Source organism: Poromitra crassiceps, assembly GCF_964638095.1.
Source record: "Poromitra crassiceps genome assembly, chromosome: 28".
Lineage (NCBI taxonomy): Eukaryota > Metazoa > Chordata > Actinopteri > Beryciformes > Melamphaidae > Poromitra > Poromitra crassiceps.
Genome location: NC_139651.1, coordinates 12,377,792 through 12,400,581, shown reverse-complemented (window position 1 = coordinate 12,400,581; position 22,790 = coordinate 12,377,792). Strand labels below are relative to the sequence as shown.

At 45.4% G+C, this 22,790-nt stretch overlaps 1 protein-coding gene and 1 pseudogene across 2 annotated transcripts in view; one reads left to right on the top strand and one right to left on the bottom strand.

Moving 5' to 3' along the window:
* Positions 1 to 21,383, top strand: part of pla2r1 (phospholipase A2 receptor 1) — a 35,955-nt gene extending 14,572 nt beyond the window's left edge. The window contains exons 13-30 of the mRNA XM_083662284.1: positions 1,194 to 1,339; positions 1,864 to 1,948; positions 2,086 to 2,221; positions 2,688 to 2,723; positions 4,749 to 4,909; positions 6,559 to 6,620; positions 7,218 to 7,321; positions 8,438 to 8,574; positions 9,208 to 9,325; positions 9,551 to 9,690; positions 10,530 to 10,671; positions 11,872 to 12,107; positions 16,514 to 16,697; positions 17,304 to 17,438; positions 17,707 to 17,844; positions 17,956 to 18,135; positions 18,986 to 19,021; positions 20,316 to 21,383. Coding sequence (XP_083518410.1) covers positions 1,194 to 1,339; positions 1,864 to 1,948; positions 2,086 to 2,221; positions 2,688 to 2,723; positions 4,749 to 4,909; positions 6,559 to 6,620; positions 7,218 to 7,321; positions 8,438 to 8,574; positions 9,208 to 9,325; positions 9,551 to 9,690; positions 10,530 to 10,671; positions 11,872 to 12,107; positions 16,514 to 16,697; positions 17,304 to 17,438; positions 17,707 to 17,844; positions 17,956 to 18,135; positions 18,986 to 19,021; positions 20,316 to 20,533 — 2,394 coding nt within the window. The 3' untranslated portion in view covers positions 20,534 to 21,383. The remainder of the gene's footprint in view (positions 1 to 1,193; positions 1,340 to 1,863; positions 1,949 to 2,085; positions 2,222 to 2,687; positions 2,724 to 4,748; positions 4,910 to 6,558; positions 6,621 to 7,217; positions 7,322 to 8,437; positions 8,575 to 9,207; positions 9,326 to 9,550; positions 9,691 to 10,529; positions 10,672 to 11,871; positions 12,108 to 16,513; positions 16,698 to 17,303; positions 17,439 to 17,706; positions 17,845 to 17,955; positions 18,136 to 18,985; positions 19,022 to 20,315) is intronic.
* On the bottom strand, positions 3,459 to 4,046 carry LOC310799695 (protein TEX261 pseudogene; annotated as a pseudogene). The gene has a single exon. The product of its transcript is annotated as a protein TEX261 pseudogene (transcript).
* Positions 21,384 to 22,790: the final 1,407 nt, after the last annotated feature.

The window sequence follows — 22,790 nt, the reverse complement described above, 5'->3', positions numbered from 1 at the left end:
TTTGATATTTACCACCTGGCATCTGGACGGGTCCTTTGGCTGCGTGTGGGGAATACAGATTCATTGCAAGACTGGAAAATGCCACTAACCAGTGAGAGATGTGTTTAGAGTATTATATAGTATTATTATACTTATTATTATAGTATAGTATTATATCAAAAAGTTATGTCAGTCATAATAATGCAGGCATAAGAACTCCTGTCTTACACTGACTAGCCAGGTCCCTCCAGCTCCAGCATTCCCAAAATTCAGTTTTTGTGCTTTTCTTCTATGCTCCCCCCCCCCCCCCCCCCCCCAACTGATGCACATTGCGTCAGTGTGCATATTAATACATGTTGATTCATGTTCGATTGCATGACTTTCTGCACAATAAGAAGTCAGCAGGGTAATTAATCTCAGTTACATGTTGGCGTGTGATAACCCATCCTTGGCTCATCATGTATGATCATCTAATCACTAGATGATCGCACTACATGATCAGACAAGGATGTCACACTACATTCTAGTGTGACCTGGTGTGACATGGGGTTTGAAAAGTTTTCTCGTGTGTCCACAGCCTTAGTGACCGTGTCTGTGGTCCTTAGTGACCGTGTCTGTGGTGCTTAGTGACAGTGTCTGTGGTCCATCTAATCACAAGTGATGTGTGTACCAATATGAACATTTTGGGTGATACCGATATTAACAATGCTGTTCTGGTCCATATGGCCCATTTACTGATGTCAATATGGACTGTACAAAAACAAGTGTCTATGATAACCTACTATCTAGAGAAGTGTGTGTGCGTGTGAGTGAGCAGAATTTTATCCGGCCACAGCTATGCCGTTTTACGTGCGATCGGGCTGAAACTTTCAGGAAGTGTAAAGAGCACCCGTGCGGGTGACCTGACGGAGCTGGATTTGATTAATTAGGTGATTGCCCTGGTTACCTAATGATATGATGTCATCAGTGATGTCATCAGTGATGATGTCGTCAGGCTATAAATTCAGTGATGTCATCAGTGAAGATGTCATCAGTGATGACCCCCAGGGGGGTCTAACTCCAACGGGTCCACTAGTATTTAAAAAATGACTAACATCGGCCGATACGATATGACTGCCAATATATTGTGCATCCCTAGATGTGTGGTTCATCTCGTTTGTAGAAGGCCTGGAGTAACCCTGAGTTGACGGTTACTGTATGTGTGGTTCTTCTAGGTGTTCCACGATGAGAAGGTCCTGATGAAGCGTTCCTGGGTGGAAGCAGACTTCTTCTGCCAGGCGCTGGGCGCTCAGCTGGCCAGCTTCCACCACTATGAGGAGCAGGTGTTTGTTAAGGGGCTCCTCAGTACCATGTTCGAAGGGTTGGTACAGCCCTCTGGGCCTCCTCAGCACAGGAATATTGTGGGAACTGATAGATGGCTAGCTTGAGTTGTTTTTGTTTTAACTTTGCAGTGTATCACTTGGAGTTGTTTGCTACTGGCTTTTGAAGATTCGATATGGTTTGGGATTGCCTTGCCCTGTCTACACTGTAAAAAAAAATCAATTTTAACAAGTGATTTAATCTATTATCAAATTGTTAACTTTCTTAAACCAAGTGAAAAATCTGTCAATAAGGTTGGTTAATTGCAACTGTGTCCATTGTAGCTGGAATTTAATAATTTTGTAGAATCAAAATGTCCTTATATAATATAGGTGACTCTATTATTATCATGATATAATAATATTACCTGATTCAGAAAAAATCTGTACAGAAGTTCATTAACATTTCAAACTAGTTACACATTTTTCACTTTACTCTTTTTTCTTTGACTAAAGACAAGATGAAAAGACTTGTTAAGATGGGCTTTTTGCTGCAGTGTGCTTGTGTTCTGCTATTCCTCTTTAGAACAGAGGGCCGCTGGTTTTGGGTGGGCTTAAACAAGAGAGACCCGGAGTCGCCCGGGGCTTGGGAATGGTCGGATGGCTCTCCTGTAAGTACATAATAGATTCTCACAACCCATTCACAAAAATATTCTCTGGTCTCAGTGGAACACTTGATACTATTGAAGAAGGTTGGCACAGTCATTCAGGTATACCTATATCTTCATGGCCGTGTGTGTGTGTGTAGGTGGTGTCGTCCTTCATCGAGGATAAGAACGAGGAGGATGACAGGCGTGACTGTGCGATGTACAGTGACCTGACCAACGTCCTCATGCCACAGCCGTGTGAGACCAAACACGAGTGGATCTGCAAGCTGTCCAGAGGTACACAGGCTCCTACCTACCAACCCACCCATCCCCCACCTACACGTGTAAAAAGATAATAATAATAATTGACTCAGTGGTTATAGCACTGTTGCCTCACAGCAAGAAAGTCCCGGGTTCGAACCCCGGTCCGTCCCAGGTCCTTTGTGTGGAGTTTGCATGTTCTCCCCGTGTCCGTGTGGGTTTTCTCCGGGGGCTCTGGTTTCCTCCCACCATCAAAGACATGTATGTTAGGGTTAATACTCCTGTCAGTGCTCCTGACCAATGCACTGGTAAAAGAACCAGTTGGTCCCCGGGTGCTGCACTATGGCTGCCCACTGCTCCTAGTTCTAGGAAGGTTCCTAGTAGAGGATGGGTCAAATGCAGAGGATGAATTTCCCCATGCGGATAAATAAAGGATAACTTAACTTAGAGACACATCTACACCACATGACTTACCAATCACTCTCTCCTTCTTTTTTTGCAGGCGATACACTGAACAAACCATATTGGTACAGCGAGCGTAAGTAGCATTCTTACAATCCGGATTGTATTCAGGACACATTTCATTGCTTTTGGCAAACACCTCAATTTATAGATACTGGGGGAAGTGCAGAGGTAGATTTCCTGCCTACAAACACCAGAGTCACAGGTTCTGTCTATGGTCACGTTTTGTGTCACGGAAGTGATGTCATAAGGTTATGATGTCATAAAGTCATTTGCCTAGGTGGGCGGTGTCCCTCGGTTAGTCACGATTTAGGTCAGGTTTTGTGTCACGAAAGTGACATGGGGCCTGACTGATGATGTCATAACCCACTAATGATGTCATAAACATCATGATGTCATGTTATGCAGAGCAATCTAGTAAGAGGGTGGCGCCAGCGGAGGTCCAAAATGTATATAGATATATAGTGTCGAGGCCGACTCTTCACGGCTTATCCACCAAAGGCACTGGCATGTGGCACTTGACGACTGTTAATTCAGAGCCTAAGTGCACAGACACACTTCAATACCAAAGCTTATAAAACAGAGGAGTCCGACACTGGCAACAAGACCCCAGAACGGTCTCTAGTAGATGTTGTTGGCAGTCAATACAGAGACGGACAAACGTGTCCTGCGTAAACTCCTCCCACAGGAAGTTCATCGGTGCGTCCCCTCGATGTGCTCCTCCTTCTTCAGCCACTTATTTCCATCCTTTTCTAGCTCCCCCTGCGGTTCGATGCCCTCCTTGCTCCACCCCCTCCCCACACTTTAGTCGTTACATTTTCTGTCGGCTGGGCGACACTGCCTCCTTGAGGTAGGAGAACGCGAGGAGGATCCCCAAACGCTTCCCCCTCTTGCCCTTGGTGAAGTAGTTAGACACCACGTCATCTTGCTGCTGCACGGTGGACGGAAGCACGTTCTCTCCCGCCGAGAGCGACATGAAGAAGGAGAAGGGGATGATCCAGAGGCAGATGGTGAAGTACGCCAGCATCTGTGAGAAGGAACGAGGCTCTTGGGCAAAGTACTGGACGGCGAGGCAGTGGTTCACCACCACCAGCACGCAGGAGAGGCTGAAGTTGGGCGAGCTCAGCAGGATGCACGGGAACGTCTGCAGCAGGCCACAGTACACCAGGTTGGTGAGGAGGCCCACTCCCACCATCAGCACCGGGAAACCTTCGAAAAGGTACAGACCCGCCAGCACACACGTGGAGAACTGGATCATGTACTTTATTATTCGGCTGGTGGCGACTGTGTATTCTTCTATTAACTTTGCCAAGTAGTACAGGCTAGCAGCGATCGCCAGGGTGCCGAAGGATATCTGGATCGCCAATGACAACCAACTGAGTAAATAAATAAACCACATCTCGCTGCATGTGAAACAACACACGTAAATATAATAATAGTCAAAGTTCTGTTGTTCCTTCAGATGCTTCCTTCAGGTGTCCAAGACATGACATCATCAGTGATGTCATAAATCCTTCTCTGCTTACGCACAGAGCCATTGTGACATCATCATGATCACTCACTGATGACATCATCACCGATGACGTCGCAATTGCTGGAGTGACTTCGCCGATGACATCATCACCGATGACATCACAATTGCTCGAGTGGCATCGCTGTTGACGTCGCAATCGCTCGAGGGGTTGAGCAGGATTCGAAGCGGGAGCAGCGAGGGAGGTCGGCGCGCTGCGAAGAGGAGAGCGAGGAGGGAGGAGCATTGAGGAGGGGGGCGGACCCCGAGTCTGGAATTTGTGTAATATTCTGTTTGAGGCAGCAATGTGCCGCAAGGCATCCAGTCTGCCGGAAAGCCATTAGAAGAATTGCTCGAGTGTGAACTTACAATAATACATCATTATGACATCATCAGTGCTATGACATCAGTATTAGTAGTGCCCAGGCCATTTTGAGGCATGCAAAAACATGGACGAATAATTATTGATATTTTTCTCATTTGGTTCATTGAAATTGCCCTGTGTGTGTAGTTGATATTGTCAGTGAAAGCACACGTAGGAAAGACATCTGTGTGATTGACTGCAGTGTGCCTGACTGTGTTGGTCTGCAGAGAGTGAGCCCTGGCTGTTTTACCGCGGAGCCGAGTACCTGCTGGCCAAGCAGCTCTTTGACTGGGACGCCGTCTCTCTGGCCTGTCAGATGATGGGAGCCCAGCTGCTGTCCATCCACTCCAGAGAGGAACTGCACTTTGTCAAGGAGCGCATGAGGAGGGTCTGTACATCCAAATACTTAGATTCACAGACATAATGGGCACGTCTTTTTTCTTTTTTTTACAAGCTGGCATTTATTTGATTAGCATTTCAACAGTTTTGGGCGTTCGTGCGTTACTGTAGAAATAAATTGTTATTTGAATTCAACAAATTATAGATGCCGAAGAAATGTAAATTGGTATTTTGGTCGTCAGCCCTGCTAAAAAGATTCAACCAACCAGGCGAGACGATGGCAGCGAAATTTACTTCACTCGGTTTTGATTAAGCCAAACAACGATAACGAGAACAACAGACAACAGTGTTTTTTGTTCTCCTGGTCATTTACACAGAGGGACACGCAGTTATTGTTCAAGATAAAAGGAGGATGTAATCATGAATTACTTTTGCTTCATGCTTATATGTCGATAAAGTTTCACGAGGAGGTGATTCTCCTAGGAGGTCACCATAGGTCATTTTATAAAGTGAGGTCAAGTTCTGAAAAATGGTGTCGCTACAATGAAATGGCTGCTATGGAGACGAACATCACACATGAATACAATTGGGCTCATTGACTCCACAAGAGTCTCAGCTTTCCAGTCAAACCCAATTTATGCGATTCCAAGACTGTTTAGGGACCCCGATATATTCAAATATTCAAATGGAACGGTTGAAAATAACACATTTATACATACAAGAAAGAAACTGCATGGTTTTGCCATAAACTGCATGAGATTGGACATGTTTGTAAGTGGGAGACTCGTGGGTACCCATACAACCCATTCTCATTCAGATATTTTGAGGTCAGAGGTCAAAGGACCTCTTTGAAAATGGCCGTGCCGGTATCTACACCAGTAAGCCTCGAAAGGTTAGACACTCGGCGTCCCCCCGTCCCCCCGTCCACCACCATTTACACCACTGAGCTGACTTACATTGAGTAACCAGGCCAACGCTGCATGTTGGACATGCTTGTTGGACACAATTGGACACAGACGCTCGTCTCCAGCCAATTGCCTATTGAGCCCGTCCTTCCTGACATTTCAACTCTCTCTCTCACACACACACACACACACACACACACAGGTACACGCACACACACACACACACACACACGCACACACACACACACACACACGTACACACACACACACGCACGCACGCTCGCGCACACACACACACGCATGCGTGAACAAGTGTCACGGCAATTGACACACTAGTTCCTGATACAAGTTCAAGCGTTCGCACACCAGTGCACCCGGTCTCTGCAAACAAACACAATGCGCACACGATACGCACGCACATGCACACACACACACACACACACACACACACACGTAACGCACGCACGCACGCACACACACACACACACACACACACGCACGCACACACACAGGCTACAACACACCTCATGCTTTTTGTTTCATGCTTGAGTGCCCCCATGGGGCAGGGAATGAGAAAAGGCCAGAGGAAAGAAGTCTCTTGTGTTTGTGAGGCTTGTGGGGGAGAAAAAGGGGGACTAGATGAAAGAGGAGAGTGCCTCAATGGACCACTCATGTTGGAGAGGCCCTGGACAGGACTGGACTGCCAAGGAGGGAGGAGGGCAAGAGTCCTTGAAAGAGTGGAGTCAGTTTTTATTCTCCTCTCTTCCCTCCTCCCCCCCCTCTCTCTCCTCAGCTGTCCCCGGGTCCGACCGACTGGTGGATTGGGCTGTCCATCGACCCGCATAGAGAAGTCAGGTGTGTGTGTGCTTTTATTGAGTTTATTCAACGTTTCCGCTCACTGTCTTTGAGGGTGCTTTCTCACTGCGGCGCCCCCCGGTACCGTTCTCGAGCACACTTGTCCCCAAATTGACCCCAGTTTCGGGAACGTTTGACGAGGGTGAACGTTGCGTTCCGTTGCGTTCCGCGCCCCGGGCGCACAACGGGGAACCGTGACAGGATCCATTTGAAAAGGTGGTCTGGGGAGCGCTTTGGCGTGCTGCCCGGGGCACGGAACACTTGCGAGTGTGAAAGCCAACCGTTCCGAAACCACATAGACAACACACGGGCGACTATAAACTCCAGGCATAGTTGATGACGCGAGTGCACTCTGTGCCGTTTCCGAGCGCGGAAGAAATGTTGTAATGTGAAAGCTGACCAGCGGGGGAGAGGGGAGGGGGGGCAATCGTTCCCGGGGTGCCGAACGGAACGAAAGCAATGGTTCCCAGTGAGAAAGCAGCCTGAGTCTATTACAGAATACCACACTTTATTCAAGTCAAGACATTTTCATTGTGTGTGTGTGTGTGTGTGTGTGTGTGTGTGTGTGTGTGTGTGTGTGTGTGTGTGTGTGTATAGCTGGGATGACGATACGGAGCTAGATTTCCAGAGCTGGGCACAGGGAAGTGCCATTGGTGGCCCTGTGAAAAATAGGTTGTGTGTTACCATGTCCTCTTCATCAGGTAACGACACACACACACACACACACACACACACGCACACGCACACGCACACGCACACGCACGCACACACACACACACACACACACACACACTAGCAACCAGTGTTGGGGGTAACTCATTACAAAGGTAACATATTACATGTAATATATTACATTTAGCAGTAACTCAGTAATATAACTCATTACTTATAGTATTTCCATAATATTATACCAGTTACTTTGTCACTTACTTACTTTTGTTTTTTTGAAAGTAATGCAAAGGTAGTGTAATAAGTAACGAGTTACTCTACACAGACAGTAATATTGTAAAGTAACTTATCACTTTCAAATGAAAGTAACTAGTAATATGTAGTATATTACATTTTGAAAGTAACTTGCCCAACACTGCTAGCAACTAGCAAGTACATGTACATATGTTGACAACTTTCCGAAAGGACAAATAAATACTACTACTACTACTACTACTGCTACCAGGGGCACTAACGCCTGTTAGGCATGCTGTGAGACTGGTGGATTTACGCGCGGATACTTGATGGCCAAGACACACTTGGTAACTGAAGTCTCGATAACTAGGAACGCTGAAGCACTTGATAGCTGAGTCTGCAAGGTTGGAAAGCTGGGAACTGTTGCAGAGGGTTGTCGTGAGAATAGTCTATGAACAACTGCAGAGGACTTGCAGAGCAAACCTTTATAGGTCCCGAATATGACATCACCTTGTGTTATGACATCATCAGTGAGACCATCCGAGAGGCATGATTGAGACACTTATGAATCATGACATCATCACCGTCTGCGACATCATCAGTGTTCTGTGACAACATAGTGGGAATGATGACACCATCCTAACACGCCGCTGTGGCAGTAAGTGTTTTTCTTTAGCTGCTAGTTAGGTGAGTTTTGGTCATAGAGTCATAAGACTAAAACCATCTGTGTATCGTCAGCTTTCAGTTGGACTTGTTACAAACGATCAAACAAACAAGCAAACTTACAAATTGGTACAAAGGAGAAAAAGAAAAACAACCATCACCGCGACCACTGTGGCAGTACTTTTGCAGCGGTAGTAGTGCGTTTGGAAACGCTGTCACGTGTGTATTGAGGTGTTCCTGGTCTGTTGCAGGGAAGTGGTCGCTGGGCGAGTGCAGCGACCAGCACGACTACGTGTGCAAGAGGAAGACGGTGTCTGTGGTGGAGACGCCCAGAGAGCCGCACTACATCGGAGGCTGTCCGGAGAGATGGCTCTACTTCGGTCACAAGGTTCACACACACACACACACACACACACACACACACACACACACACACACACACACACACACACACGCGCACACACACATAAGCACATGTACACTTGAATCATTGATTTATGGCCATATTTAAATGAGACTAAAAGGACATAAACGATAGTGATGCAACGATGAAGACTACCTCTCCAGCTGCTAAGAGTATGCATTCCCTGCCTATTTAACACCTATTTAACTCGGACTGTAAATTCATGTAAATTCAATGTTAATTCATATTTAATGTCTACTGAACACTCCTCCACTCATGTATATATTATACTTAATTGGATTGCACTTGCAACATTGTGATTGTCTTTTAGCTTTTTTTCCTTCTTCATCTCTGAATATTGACCTGACCGCTACGCTGCATACAGACACTAAGACAAATTGCTTGTATGTAATTTGCATATTTTGTGGCAATAAAAGTGATTCTGATTGTATCCTGACCTCTCCAAGCAGCATTCTTGGAGAGCTGGTGGTGGTGATAGAGAAATGAAGAGTCGCATTTCAAAATGAGGTATGTGTGTGTGTGTGTGTGTGCGTGCACGTACGTGCGTGCGTGTGTGTGTGTGTGTGTGTGTGTGTGTGTGTGTGCCTTCGTCGGCAGTGTCTCCTGCTGCACCTCCCTGACGGTCCTGAGGAGGGGAAGAGTTGGAGAGATGCCCAGTCCATCTGCTCCTCATTCCAGGGCTCGCTGGTCGCCATCGAGGACCAGATTGAACAAGGTAACGGCATCAGGAGGGGGAAAGCCAATTGTACAACTGTCCACCCAAATGCCACAGTTCATCCGACTGGTGCAAATTCAACCGGAGATGTTTCAGATTGCTTTCGTTTCGTGCTCCCGGCCGGCCGGTCGATGCCTCTGCTGGTAGGCGAGGCGAAAGGGAAAACCTGCCCTGTTTTCAGTTTGTGTTTCCTGTTTCCCCGCTGTCGTGGCGTCCTTCCCGCAGCCTACATCACCATGCTGCTCCAGGGCAGCTCTGTGGGCGTGTGGATCGGCCTGTGCGACGAGGACACCATGAGATGGACCAATGGGAAACCCATCGGCTACACCAACTGGTCTCCGATCGAACCGAAGACCAAGCTCACTGTAAGCTCCGCCTCCTGGGACTGCAGTAGGTTAGCCTACAGTGCATAGCTTAATAGACCCTTTTCACGGGGGCCATTTTGTGTCGAAAAGGCAGAATAAACACAGGTGCAAGCAAAACACTAATGAGGGTTTCCACATTCCAATCATGGAAGTGTGAAACCCTCATTAGTGTTTTGCTTGCACCTGTGTTTCCCTGCCTTTTTCGACACAAAATGTCCCCCGTGAGAAGGGTCTATTGTCACCACTGCATATAGAGATGCTGCATGAAATAGGCCACGCCCGTCACGGGGGAAAGTTCTCCATTCACTTCCAAACGCCAGCGTCATTTTCCTTGAATTAAACGTAGCTAAAAGCTGTTGTGTGGTGGCGCTGCGCAGACAACAAATGTGAAAAAAATAGCCAATTAAAGTTTTTTTGTGCTCCCGAGCAAAACAAGGAAGCCATTGAGAATTGGCGAGAAGAAAAATGTGCATATAGCTGTCAAGGAAGTAAGTTGGAGTGTTCATCTTCCGTATATATGATCTTTGTGTGCAACCATTGACATATAATAATAATAATAATAACGTGACATAGGCGAATGCCAGGATTTGCGGGGGGGGGGGGGGGCGGAATTTTAGTTTTCCCCCGTGTTGGGCGTGGTTTCTGAATGACGACGCACTCCGCAGTGTCTCTATAGGTTGTAGTTTCAGTCCAAGAGCCTATATTCTTATTGTGTGTGTCTGTGCGCGTGTGTGTGTGTGCGGGTGTGTGTGTGTGTGTCTGTGCGCGTGTGTGTGTGTGTGTGTGTGTGTGTGTGTGTGTCTGTGCGCGTGTGTGCGTGCGTGCGTGATCCCCCCCAGGAGGAAGAGTGGCGCAGTGGGCCTGCCGACGAGCCTCTGTGTACTGTTCTGTCCAACAACCACAACTTCCACCTGACAGGCCAGTGGTACGATGAGAAGTGCACAGAGAGTGGGTATGGCTTTGTCTGTCAGAAACCACAAGGTGAGATTCCTTCGGTTAATAATCATGTTAATAATCATAATTGATTGCATTTATATAGCGCCTTTCCAGATATTCAAAGCACTTTGCATATCGGTGGGTAGGGGGGGACACAACTGAACTCATCCACCACCTACAGTATGTGTAGCACCCACCTGGCTAAGTTTGATTGTCTTTCATCTTATCCTGTCGGCATCTGTCTTTCATTTCCTCTGTAGCCCTGTTTGAAACCGGTCCACTATATAGTGGACTATATAGTGTGTTTGCCTTCTTTTTTTTTTCTTTTTCTTTTTTTACTGGTGTCTGGATTTGATTCACTTTATGGTCCACTATAAAATACCCACAATGCACTGCAATTTCTAGTGAACAGCGAATGTACCCTACATTTTCTCCCATATACCACAATGCAATGCAGTCGTGTTTACCAAAGGAGAGGAGTGAGGTAGTGTGTGAAACTCCTTAGATCATTCCCCATACATAGAGTAAATGAGCGCCACAGTGCCATGCGCCGCCATTTTTCTAACGAGCTGTGTTTGAATTTCTCCTGACCTCCAGAGTCGTTAAATAGACTGACTATCTAGCAGTTGTATAAAGCCTCCACATTAGTAAACAATTAGTCTCTCTGGCCAGCCTCCCCTCCCTTCCGTGAGAGGAGTGTGGCGGCGCTGGTCACCATTATGGAATTGCGGCAGTGCCCTTGGAAAATAGTTTCCATTTCAACAATCCAACTTGCCATTTTCAGCATGTAGCAACGAGCTAGCGTGTAAGTTTCTGCCGTTAGCTTGCTAGCTAGTTAGCGTTGTTTTTTTCACTGCGCCGGCAGGGCACTATTTACAGCGACACACAGGGAGGAGGGAGCGGAAGCCGCTCTGATTGACATGGTCGGAGCCAATGACAGAGCTTCTTAAGCGGGGGAGCGGAAATCCTGCGTCTGAAATCGACGCTTCCAATGGGAGAGCAGCTGTAGAGTAGGGGGAGGGCTTATGCTAGAAGCCTGTTTCCGTGCCGCCAGACTCCTCTCACGGAAGGGAGGGAGGGGAGGCTGGCCAGCGAGACTAGTAAACGATAAACCTTAGCCTCCGAGCGCTAAGGAGCTATTCTTGTGACACATTAGCATCTTGGAAGCTATCGTTCTGACCCAACCTCTCTTTCTCGCTGTCCCCCCTCCTTTCCTTTTCCTTGGCCCTCTGTTTCCTGTCACAGATACATCCAAACCCCCCACCCACTCCTCTCGCCACCCTCTCCCTGACAATCTTGAGTACAGGAGCCACAGCTACAGGGTGGTGCCCGGCAACATGAGCTGGTACGAGGCGCTGCATATGTGCATAGAGAAAGATTCTGACCTAGTGAGCGTTACAGACCCCTACCACCAGGCTTTCCTTACTGTGCTTGTCAATAGATTGGCAGTCCCGCACTGGATCGGACTGTATAGTCAAGACGTATGTATCCCCGTCACGCAATAACGAGCTGTATAACCTCCGCACTGTGTGTGTGTGTGTGTGTGTGTGTGTGTGTGTGTGTGTGTGTGTGTGTGTGTGTGTGTGTGTGTGTGACAGGTCGCTGGGTGGGTGCATGCGTTTCTGTGTGGCCACTTTCAGACATGAACTCTGGTAGGGATTGGACCGATCCAATATCGGTATCGGGTGCCGATACTGACATAATTCACAAATCGGATTTTTTTTTTTTTTTTGCAATTCCAGCACGGGCCGCACAGGGGGTGCTGGCCGTAATTTGCCCATGTATAATAATAGTATCCTTCTTTGCAAGGTATATTTAAAAAAAATCTTTAATTGGCCAAATCTTTGCCTATACTGTATATTCAAGAAAAATATCGGTATCGGAATAATATCGGTATCGGCAGATATCCAAATTCAGGTATCGGAATCGGATCGGAAGTGAAAAAATGTGGATCGTGCATCCCTAAACTCTGGACTATAGGACGAATCAGCGTGACGTCACTTGCCACCCATAAATGCGGAACCCCGCGGCAGTTATTCGTACGAGTTATGCCAAACAAACGTTAATATCTCAAAAACTATACATCACATCGCTTATGTTTTGACATTCTGAGTGAGAGCAGAAGTAGCTGAAGAGTTTGATGTATAATATTATGCATGTCGTGTTAAAGTTGTGTGAACTGTCGACAGTTTATCAAATGTAAACAAGAGTCAGCCGGCTAGAGTCACACACTCAAGCCTCTCAAAGCTCACACTCCATAGGGTTGAATACCCTGAATACCCAGGGATGTGATCTAAAATAGAAAAATAATAATAATAATAATTTCAGCTCGACTTTAAGAACCGTTCGTCCGTGCGCTCACAACGGACAATTGTGTTCATATATACACCCCATGTGAGTAACGTCTGGAACGTCTTCAGGAGTTCACTGCATGTCTGAAAATTGCGTGTGTGTGTGTGTGTGTGTGTGTGCATGTGTGTGTGTGTGCATGCATGCATTTATTTGCGTCTACCGGTTAATTAATTGCAGGCAGTACATCTGTATGCATGGATGCCGTCGTTTTCCACTTACAGAGGAAACCAAAGGTGAAAACAAGCCATGCTTTTTGTGAGGAAAACAAAAAGCATCATTTCACCTGCAGGTTTCCTCTATAACAGCATGACCTGCATCTTAAGTCTAGAAAATCTCCCAGTCTTTTCCTATTCTATTTTTAGCCCTTTTAAAGTAAGGATGCTGTTTGAAGGACAGTGCCACAATAGCAGCTTCCACTGTCTTAAAAAAAAAAGGACCAGTGTAGGATTTAGTGGCATCTAGTGGTGGTGTTGCAGATTGCAACCAACTGAATATCACCCCCTTCCAAGCATGTAGGAGAACCTAAGGTGGCAGTGAAAAATGCAAAAGTCTCTCTCTCTCTCTCTCTCTCTCTCTCTCTCTCTCTCTCTCTCTCTCTCTCTCTCTCTCTCTCTCTCTCTCTCTCTCTCTCTCTCTCTCTCTCTCTCTCTCTCTCTCTCTCTCTCTCTCTCTCTCTCTCTCTCTCGCCAGTGTTTGGTTTGTCTGTTCTGGGCTACTGTAGAAACATGGCGGTCCTCCGCTCCCTATGTAGATATAAAGTGCTCACTCATTCTAAGATAATGAAACACAATGATTCTTCTTTTCAGGTGATGATACACTAATTAATGAAAGAAAGAAATCTGGAGCAGCTCGGACCATTTAAACACGAACATACTTATGAATATTAGATTTCATTTCTGCCAGTAGAGCTCCCTAAATCTTAACACACTGATCCGTAGTTTAACACATCAAGTCACATGTGATTTGATCACATGTCATGCTGAATATAGAGCTATCTCTAATTTGTTTTTATAGAAGTTGCTGTATCGCAACATGGAAGACAAGCCTCAATTTATTCTTGAGGATTTTTTATTTTGTAGGTTTTATTTTCAAATACACACATGCATAATGGTCAGAGCAAAATTACTAGAAAAAACAGGGAAGTTAACATACAACAACAACTGGCCCATGTCCCCCAACACCCCCCCCCCCCCAAACATGTCATCCGACAGATTTTATTTTTTATTTTTATCAAAATCTCAATAAACAAATGCTTAAAAAATAACAGGGAAAAGATGCCAAACAATATCAGATATCAAGACAAGAATTAGAAAAAGATCCTAAAAATGCTGCTGTGTTTGTTTAAATGGACACCCTTAATTTGTCTGCAAGTTTATTAGATTACAATGCAAGCCCACTCCAGGCCTGTTCTCCTGGCTCTTAGCCCATGTAGAAGTATGCTGCCCTGCCCACTAGCTCTGCTTTGCCAGCAGACAGCCAGAGGAGCCTCAACATTCGGATCCAAGTATCCCTGGAATGTCTTACTCACGAACACAGGAAGTGAGGGAATTGATTCTCTCTATCTGTCTATCTCTCTCTCCCCCTCTCTGTGTCTCTCTCTCTCTCTCTCTGTTTCTCTGATCTTGTTCAATTTCTGACTCATCCGCAACCTCAGCTGCCAGTTTCATAATAACCATCCTTAGTAAATGGTGAGTTTATCATTATTTAATGGTAGTTTGTGTAATTGGTAACTATCAAATAATTTAAAGTGATAATATGAAAGATTTCAGTTTTGTTCTCTTGGGTGACACCTATTGGCGATGAGTGGTAATTGCAGGTGAGATGCCAACTTATTATTTGACATTACTCAGTAACGCTAGCAGAGACCGGAGAAAAGTAGCTTGTTATCCTACTTCACACAAGAGTTATCAGGAACCTACAGAGTGAGTCTATTGTGTTAGCTCCGCCCACCCTGTGAACCTACAGTAACCTACAGAGTGAGTCTATTGTGTTAGCTCCACCCACCCTGTGAACCTACAGTAACCTACAGAGTGAGTCTATTGTGTTAGCTCCGCCCACCCTGTATCACCACAGACAGCAAGTTCATCAATGCTGCAATACTGAAAATACAAAGGCTTCCATCAATGGGCCATACGCTCAATCACCATTGTGCTAACTCACTATCTATCAGATAGATAGTGACTTAACACACATTTATTTACATGAAAATCTTCCGTATTATCACTTTAACCAAGGATTAGTAAAGGCTTTAAATAATGGTATTTGATAATTTATTAATATAGTAAAAAGTTTCAATCCTACTCTTCCTACGCTTCCTGCAGTAGCACTGAGTGCAAGGCATGCCCACTTCTGTTCTGATGAGTCACTAGCTGGATACCGTTCATGGTAACATTCACTTCTGTTTGCCTCTGGGTCTGAAGCAAGGCCATCTCTTTTGTTAAGATGAAAAAATCTAATAAAATTATAACAATAATAATAATCAGAACCATATTATTATTACAGCAACAATGGTGATAATATATAAAAAATATTTTATACACCCATTCTTTAAAAGCTCAACAAGAGGTTTCTTTTTTAGGGGGGGGGGGTGTAAACCACGTAAACACAAGAAAAACAGACCTGTGGGTATTGAAATCAATTACACTTGAATAAAACTAATTTAATACTTTTAAAGCTGCCAGCTGCCAGCTGGCACTGGCAGAGCTCATCTCTACCTACCGTACCTCGTTGGTTTGCCCTCGAGGTCTCGCCTGCTTCGCGGCCTCGCAGACACAGCTAGGCAATTGTGGGTGGCAGATCCTTGCCTTATTATAATAGTGAGATAAATGATAAACTGTCAATTTTTGGGCCTACTAGCTGAAGTCTGGCAAGTCCAGTGCGTCACAGGAGCGGGACAGCAGCAATAAAGAAGAGGGCGGCTTTAGCTCAGGAGGTAGAGCGGGTCGGCCAATGATGCAAGGGTTGGCGGTTCGATCCCCGCTCCCTCCCAGCCGCTGTCACTGTGTCCTTGGGCAAGACACCCAACCCTCCTTGCTCCCGATGGTGTGTAGGCACCCTGCGTGGTAGCCTGCCGCCATCGGTGTATGAATGGGTGAATATAGACTATCTACTGATTGTAAAGTGCTTTGGATAAAAGCACTATATAAATGCAGGTCATTTAACATTTAAAGAAGGAAGGATTCTGGAGCAGCTCAAACAGTTCAATGTTTCGATTACATCTTAATCAGAGTCAGGAATTTAATTATTATTTTGATTGCATATTAATGAATGATCAAATAACATTTCTGGCATTCACTAATCCTTAATAAGCCATTAATAATTATTTAAAAAAAGAGTTGTTAATTACTTGATAGTTGACAATAAATTAATACTTTAAACAATGTTAAATAATCCTAAACTCACTATTTATTAAGGATGGTTATGACTGTTTTGACTTGCATGTATTGAATGCCGCCCACTGCTGTTAACAGTGTTACTGACCCGACGCTGTGTTACCGCCTGACTGATCGGACCTGTGCCACCGTTTCCCTCACAGAATGGTTTCAATTACCAGTGGTCCGACGGCAGCGACACAGTTTACACACACTGGGACGCGGCGGACGACGAGGACGAGGACTATGTGACGCGCGAGTGTGTGTACATGCACGTGAGCGGAGGCTGGCGGCGAGCCGACTGTGACGCCCCGCTGCCTGGAGCGCTGTGCCACGTGCCACCACCAAGTGAGTGCTGCTGCTGCGTCTCCGAGACACCGACGTTTGAGCGCTTGGTGCAGCATCGGTTCACCTGCGCGATTTCTGCTCAGTGTTGGGCAAGTTACTTTCAAAATGTAATATACTACGTATTACTAGTTACTTTCATTTGAAAGTAATAAGTTACTTTACAATATTACTGTCTGTGTAGGGTAACTTGTCACTTATTACACTACCTTTGCATTACTTTCAACAAAACAACAGCAGCAGCAGAATGACATCGCTGCCCCAGAACCATCCCGAAAAATAATTTAAACAGTCTTGAAGTCGGTGTAAACGGTCCAAAATTCTAAATGTTATCCTTTTCCTTTGATATTGTCATCTTTTGCATAAAACACACAATTTGATTAGGAAAATGTAACTCAATTTGTAACTTGTTACTTGACAAAGGAATTGGTATAATATTACTGAAATCCTATTGGTAATAAGTTATATTGCTGAGTTACTGCTAAAAGTAATATATTACATGTAATATATTACTGAGTTACCCCCAACGCTGTTTCTGTGACACCCTGTATGGCTTTCCTAGTGGATGATTGACTGCGTTCCGTTATCTCCGTCTGTCTCTCTCGTTAGGGAGTAACGCGTTTGCCACCAATGAGGCGGGTTGTCTCTCCACCTGGGTGAAATTTGGAAACGGTTGTTACAACTTTGAGCCTGTGGTGCAAAGACTTACTTTGGAAGAGGCCAGAGAGCACTGCAGACAGAAAGGTAGGTGTAATCATCTGCATGGGAATTTATCTAAATAATCATATATTATTGTCAGATGAATTGTGGTCACATCTGTAAAAGTGCTATATTAGTATTTTCCTGGCCGGTGCATTTGATATTCCCCCTTTCTCCACTGCATTTAGCGTGGAGCTCACCAGTCCGCTCTTTCTCCACTGCATCAGTGCTTTGTGTTCACCCTTTACCTCTGTCTTGAGTATTATGCTGCACGTGAAATATGAAGTTTGCGGTTATGCTGTTTGATTTCCAGTCAACACTTCAGACGTCCTGACCATTCAGAGCGACACAGAGATGCGCTTTTTCCTGGAGGAGCTGTGGTCATCCGGGTTCCAGGCTGGACACCACCGGCTCCACACTGTGTGGCTGGGGATCTACTTCAACGCTGACAGTAAGAAGAAGTCACGCTCTCCAATTCTCCCCCACCACCACCACCACCTCCACACCCACCACTCTTCCATGTTGTAGCTGTTGAACTGTGTCCTCTGTTTTGATTGTTTAGCCGAGTCTTTGTCCTGGGTGGACGGCTCACCTCTGGACTACACCTACTGGGCGACCTTCAAAGCCCCAGACGCCAGCCAGCTGAATGCAGACGTGTGCGTCTCTGCCGGCGTGGGTGACGGAGTGTGGCACCTGTCGAGGTGCACCGAGCGGCTGGGCTTCGTCTGCGAAACCCACTCAGGTGCGTCGGGCCATACTGTTGAAGTGATATTTCTGACCACCTTGCTGCTGTGTGTGTTTACACCTGGCGTCAAACGTGCATTGGGCATTTTGGGGGGAATAGCGTGATCCTCCCATGTGCTGTGAATCAATCGGAAAAAGATAAAGTCCGCACACTGAGGCTTCATCAATGGTTTTTTATTTGCAACGTTTCAATCTTCACAGGATCTTTGTCAAGCGAAGACATTGCTTGACAAAGATCCTGTGTAGATCGAAATGTTGCAAATAAAAAAAACATTGATGGAGCCTCAGTGTGTGGACTTTATCTTTTTGTTATAGTTACCTTTTGTCCAGCACCTGTACGTTTTTTGGATGTGCGCATAATTGTCTTTTTCACTGTGAATCAATCAATCAATCAATATCCTGGTAAACCAGGTAAAAGCCACATTGAGATTAAAAATCTCTTTTCCAAGAGTGACCTGGCCAAGAGAACAGTATAAACATTGGTACAACAATAAATACAAACAGAAAAATACAACTGTTACACACTACAAATGGGAGAACATAGTATCCAGTTAATATGCAAAAGGTACAATATTCTAGAACAAGCCCGTTCCAGATCCTTTAAAACTGACTAGTGGCGGGGGGTCTGTGTAGTGTAGCGGTAGATTCCCTGCCTACCAACACGAGGGTCGCAGGTTCGCGCCCCCGTTACCTCCAGCTTGGTCGGGTGTCCATACAGGCACGATTGGCTGTGTCTGCAGGTGGGAAGCCGGAATAAGGGTATGTGTCCTGGTCCGCCTCCTCTGGTCGGTCGGGGCGCCTGTTTTTCTGAAGTTAAATTGAATTGTGCTTTACTTGTTCTTTTGCAGATGGAATTACTGAGGTGGAAGTGGAACCTTTAAATGGTAAAGTGCACTGTCATTATCAAACACTCTAGACAGCGTTTAGTGTGCTTTAGGTGCCCGGAACCCTGAGCACATCCATTAGACTGCTAGAAGCTGATTGAGCATTAACTACACTGTCCAATATAATCTGTTCCATTACGTAATGCGTGTTTCAAACATACCAGTATTTCAATATTTATGTTTTTAGACATGTGATTCAAAGAAAGGATCGTTCTATTGCACATGAAACACACACATATGTGTATATGTGTATATATGTATATAAAGAAAAAAACATCACATGGATGCAACTGGGACGTATCATCAGTGATGTACCCTGGGGTCATAGGATGTTTCGGGTCTCGCAACATCATACACCCTTGCCCAGGTGAACCGGCTGGGGTTGATCAAGCCCCGACTTACGTCCCAGTAGCTACCCACGGTCAGCCCTCTTAGGGAAAGACAGGGCCACTCAATCCGCTGCTCCGGAACTACTCTGCCGGGACCGGGAGGCTCTGGCACGTGGAGGGACTGGGATCTGTGGGTTGCCCCCTGTCCGGGCTCCTCCTATGTCTCACGAGGTCCAGGACCTATATGTGTGTGTATATATATATATATATATATATATATATATATATATATATATTCTTCATAAAATGATAATTTGATAAATTTTTGGTCACCCTGTTCTTCTGGAGTGTGCGGTCAACTTCGTATGGACTTGTTCCTGTAAAGACTGTTTTTATGGTATATATGTATATATATAGATAGATATATATATACCCCCCCCCCCCCCCCCCCAAAAAAAAAGTAAGTGGTGCAGGTTAAGTACACTAGACTCTAGACTATATACATGCAACTACGGGCTCAGTACACTACTGAGCTTAGCCACTGAGCTTCATTAACAAGCACAACTCAAACTAATTCCAATGGTGCAAACCGCGTTCTGATCCATTGCTCGGTTGCTGTAAGTTTAGCCTAGCTAATTAGCTAATCTGTGTGTGTTGACGAGCTGCCCCCTCTCCATATCTGCGTGCGTGCGTGTCTCACCGGCTTTGAGCCGCTCTCTCTCTCCATTCACTGTCGACCTCGCTCGATCACCGAACCGCTCTCTCTCTCTCTTGTGGAGCCGGGGAGAGGCGCCTAGGCCATATCCTCTCATGCTACACATGGACGGACGGACAGACACACATTTCATGTATAGAAGTGGCTGCACCGCTCAAAAACACAAATACATGAGTACATAAGAGTTGATGTCTCTTCACAGAACTGCTTAAAATCAATGTCTTTCTCTCTATCTACCTGTGTATTCCAGGGCTACATCACGGTATTGTCCCAGCTGCCATCCTGGTGGCTATAGTGATCTTCACCATGCTGGCAGGAGTGATGTGGTTTGTGTACAAGAGGAGTGCGGCACGTTTTCACAGGCTCCCCACCCTTGGCACCGCTTATTACAGACAGACCAGCTCACAGGCCACAGAGTCTGATGGAAACGTGCTGATCACAGACCTGGAAGCTCACCCAGGAGAATAGTGCTCTCTCTCTCATTCTCTCTCTCCCTCTGTGACTGTTATGGATGCTGACTCGCCAGGATAGTGGCGAGACGATAACGGCAAACGCACTTCAGTTCTTTCGTGAATTTGTGAGTGGATTTTGAAGGATGCCAGTGCCAACCTTTGTGCTCGTCAACCTCGTCACCCGCTGAAGGAGAAAAACCTAGAGTGGTTGGATTTCATTGATTGAAAGTGTTATCAAGTTAAGTCTGTCTGTTGGCATTGACGAGCCACAATAATGGGTTTTTGTTATATGAAGTAGGTTAATATTTCACATGGTCACAAAAAAGAAAGAAACGTTGCATCACTTACGCTTGAAAGATTGTAATCTTTTAGGAAAATACTTCAGATAATACAGAGATGTTTTACAGAGATTAAGTGGGTTTTAATACTGTTTGGGTGGGAAGAAAAGTCTTGGTCTACTTGTTAGGGACAGGAGAAACTTTTTTATTTGGATAATTTGTATTCATTTCATATTGTGAAAAAACAACAACACTGATAGGTACTGTAGGAGACCAAATAGAAATGACAGTGATGACTGTAATGTATTTGTAGCTTTTGATTCAGAATTCAGGACTCATATAAGCTGGCCATTCATGTGGTACAGTCGTTTTTGTCAGTATTACATTTTATTATTATTTTCTTTTTTACACATGCTGTATATTTGATACCAGAATTTATGTGTTCTACGCTATTATAAGAGAAAATATATAAGGGGCATCACCGATGATTGAATTTGTTGTTTCTATTGTCTGCTGATGATATGCATAACAAATTCAGTGGTGTATTTTGCACAGCTGTCTTTTATGTTAATAAATTGAAGGTAGGTTCAACAATCCCAGTTTGATCCTTTTATTTTCAGTTCATGAACTAGCTTGAAAATGACTGCACCACGCCATCTATTGGTGCTCGCACTCAGAGAGATTGGACAGGAACATTAGTAATACATCTTCAGGGGATAAGTGTTGGATGCTCCTACTGGAGTATTTAATATCAACAAGATTAATAGAATTTGAAGAAGTTATAGTTATTTGGTTCCTTATTGTTTAGTTATGATAAGTGTGTTTATTGTTTGATAGGAATTAATTGTTGGTAGGCATATTATTACAGAGATAGATTTTAGTCCAGACTCCAGATCAGTGGGTGGCGGTAATGCACCCAAATGCAACCGCCATTAAACGCAAAAGAAGAAGAATCGCGCTATCCCACTTTTTTTAAGGTGGACTCTAAAATTCCAATCGGAAGCTGCGAATCGGATGCCACCTTCAGCGTCGTGTTTAACGTTTAATTTGAGGTGCCTCTTTTCCAAGATCAAATTATTCTGTGCTTTATCCAATTGATAGGCCGCTGGTGTAGACATGCTTCTTTGTTCTTTTCATGCTGGAGCTGAGGATTTCGTCGGACAAAATGGCGGCCATTGTGATTGTATCAAAGAACGTCTACCTTAGCGATTTCCCCCGCCCATATGGGTGGTAGTATCACGAATAAATAAACTGGAGACGAGGCTCCGTTTAGCACTGAGGAGGACTCGGATGAATGGTTTAGCTGTGAAGCTATCGGAGCTAACGTTTATACGAGGGATCAGCCGAGCAGCATTTTAAACCTCGCGTCACTCACCAGCCTGGTAAGCATTCACTTACAGGCAGGAAGACCCGCCCCTTGTTCCGGTGGATCTTTCGCTTTGTGTCCGATTGTGTTTTTTCGTCCCCCCATTTTACCGTTTTGAAAAGGCTTGAAATGGAGTGTAACAAGTTAACAATTCAGTCTGATATCAGGCTAGAATCTTCTCATTCCAAAAAGAACGAGCAACAACGAAAGCTGCTGGACAATGTTTTACATCCTGCAGTGCGGTTACACAGAGCAGCCGTACCTCCAGACTTCCAGCAGTTGTTGGTCAGTAAGGAAGAAGTTGAGCTGCAGGAGTGGAGCCCCAGTCTGGACCAGGAGGACCCAGAGCCCCCACATATTAAAGAGGAACAGGAGGATCTCTGGACCAGTCAGGAGGGGGAGCAGCTTCAGGAGTACCCAGAGCCCCAACATATTAAAGAGGAACAGGAGGAACTCTGGACCAGTCAGGAGGGAGAGCAGCTTCAGGAGTACCCAGAGCCCCCACATATTAAAGAGGAACAGGAGGAACTCTGGACCAGTCAGGAGGGAGATCAGCTTCAGGAGTACCCAGAGCCCCCACATATTAAAGAGGAACAGGAGGAACTCTGGACCAGTCAGGAGGGAGAGCA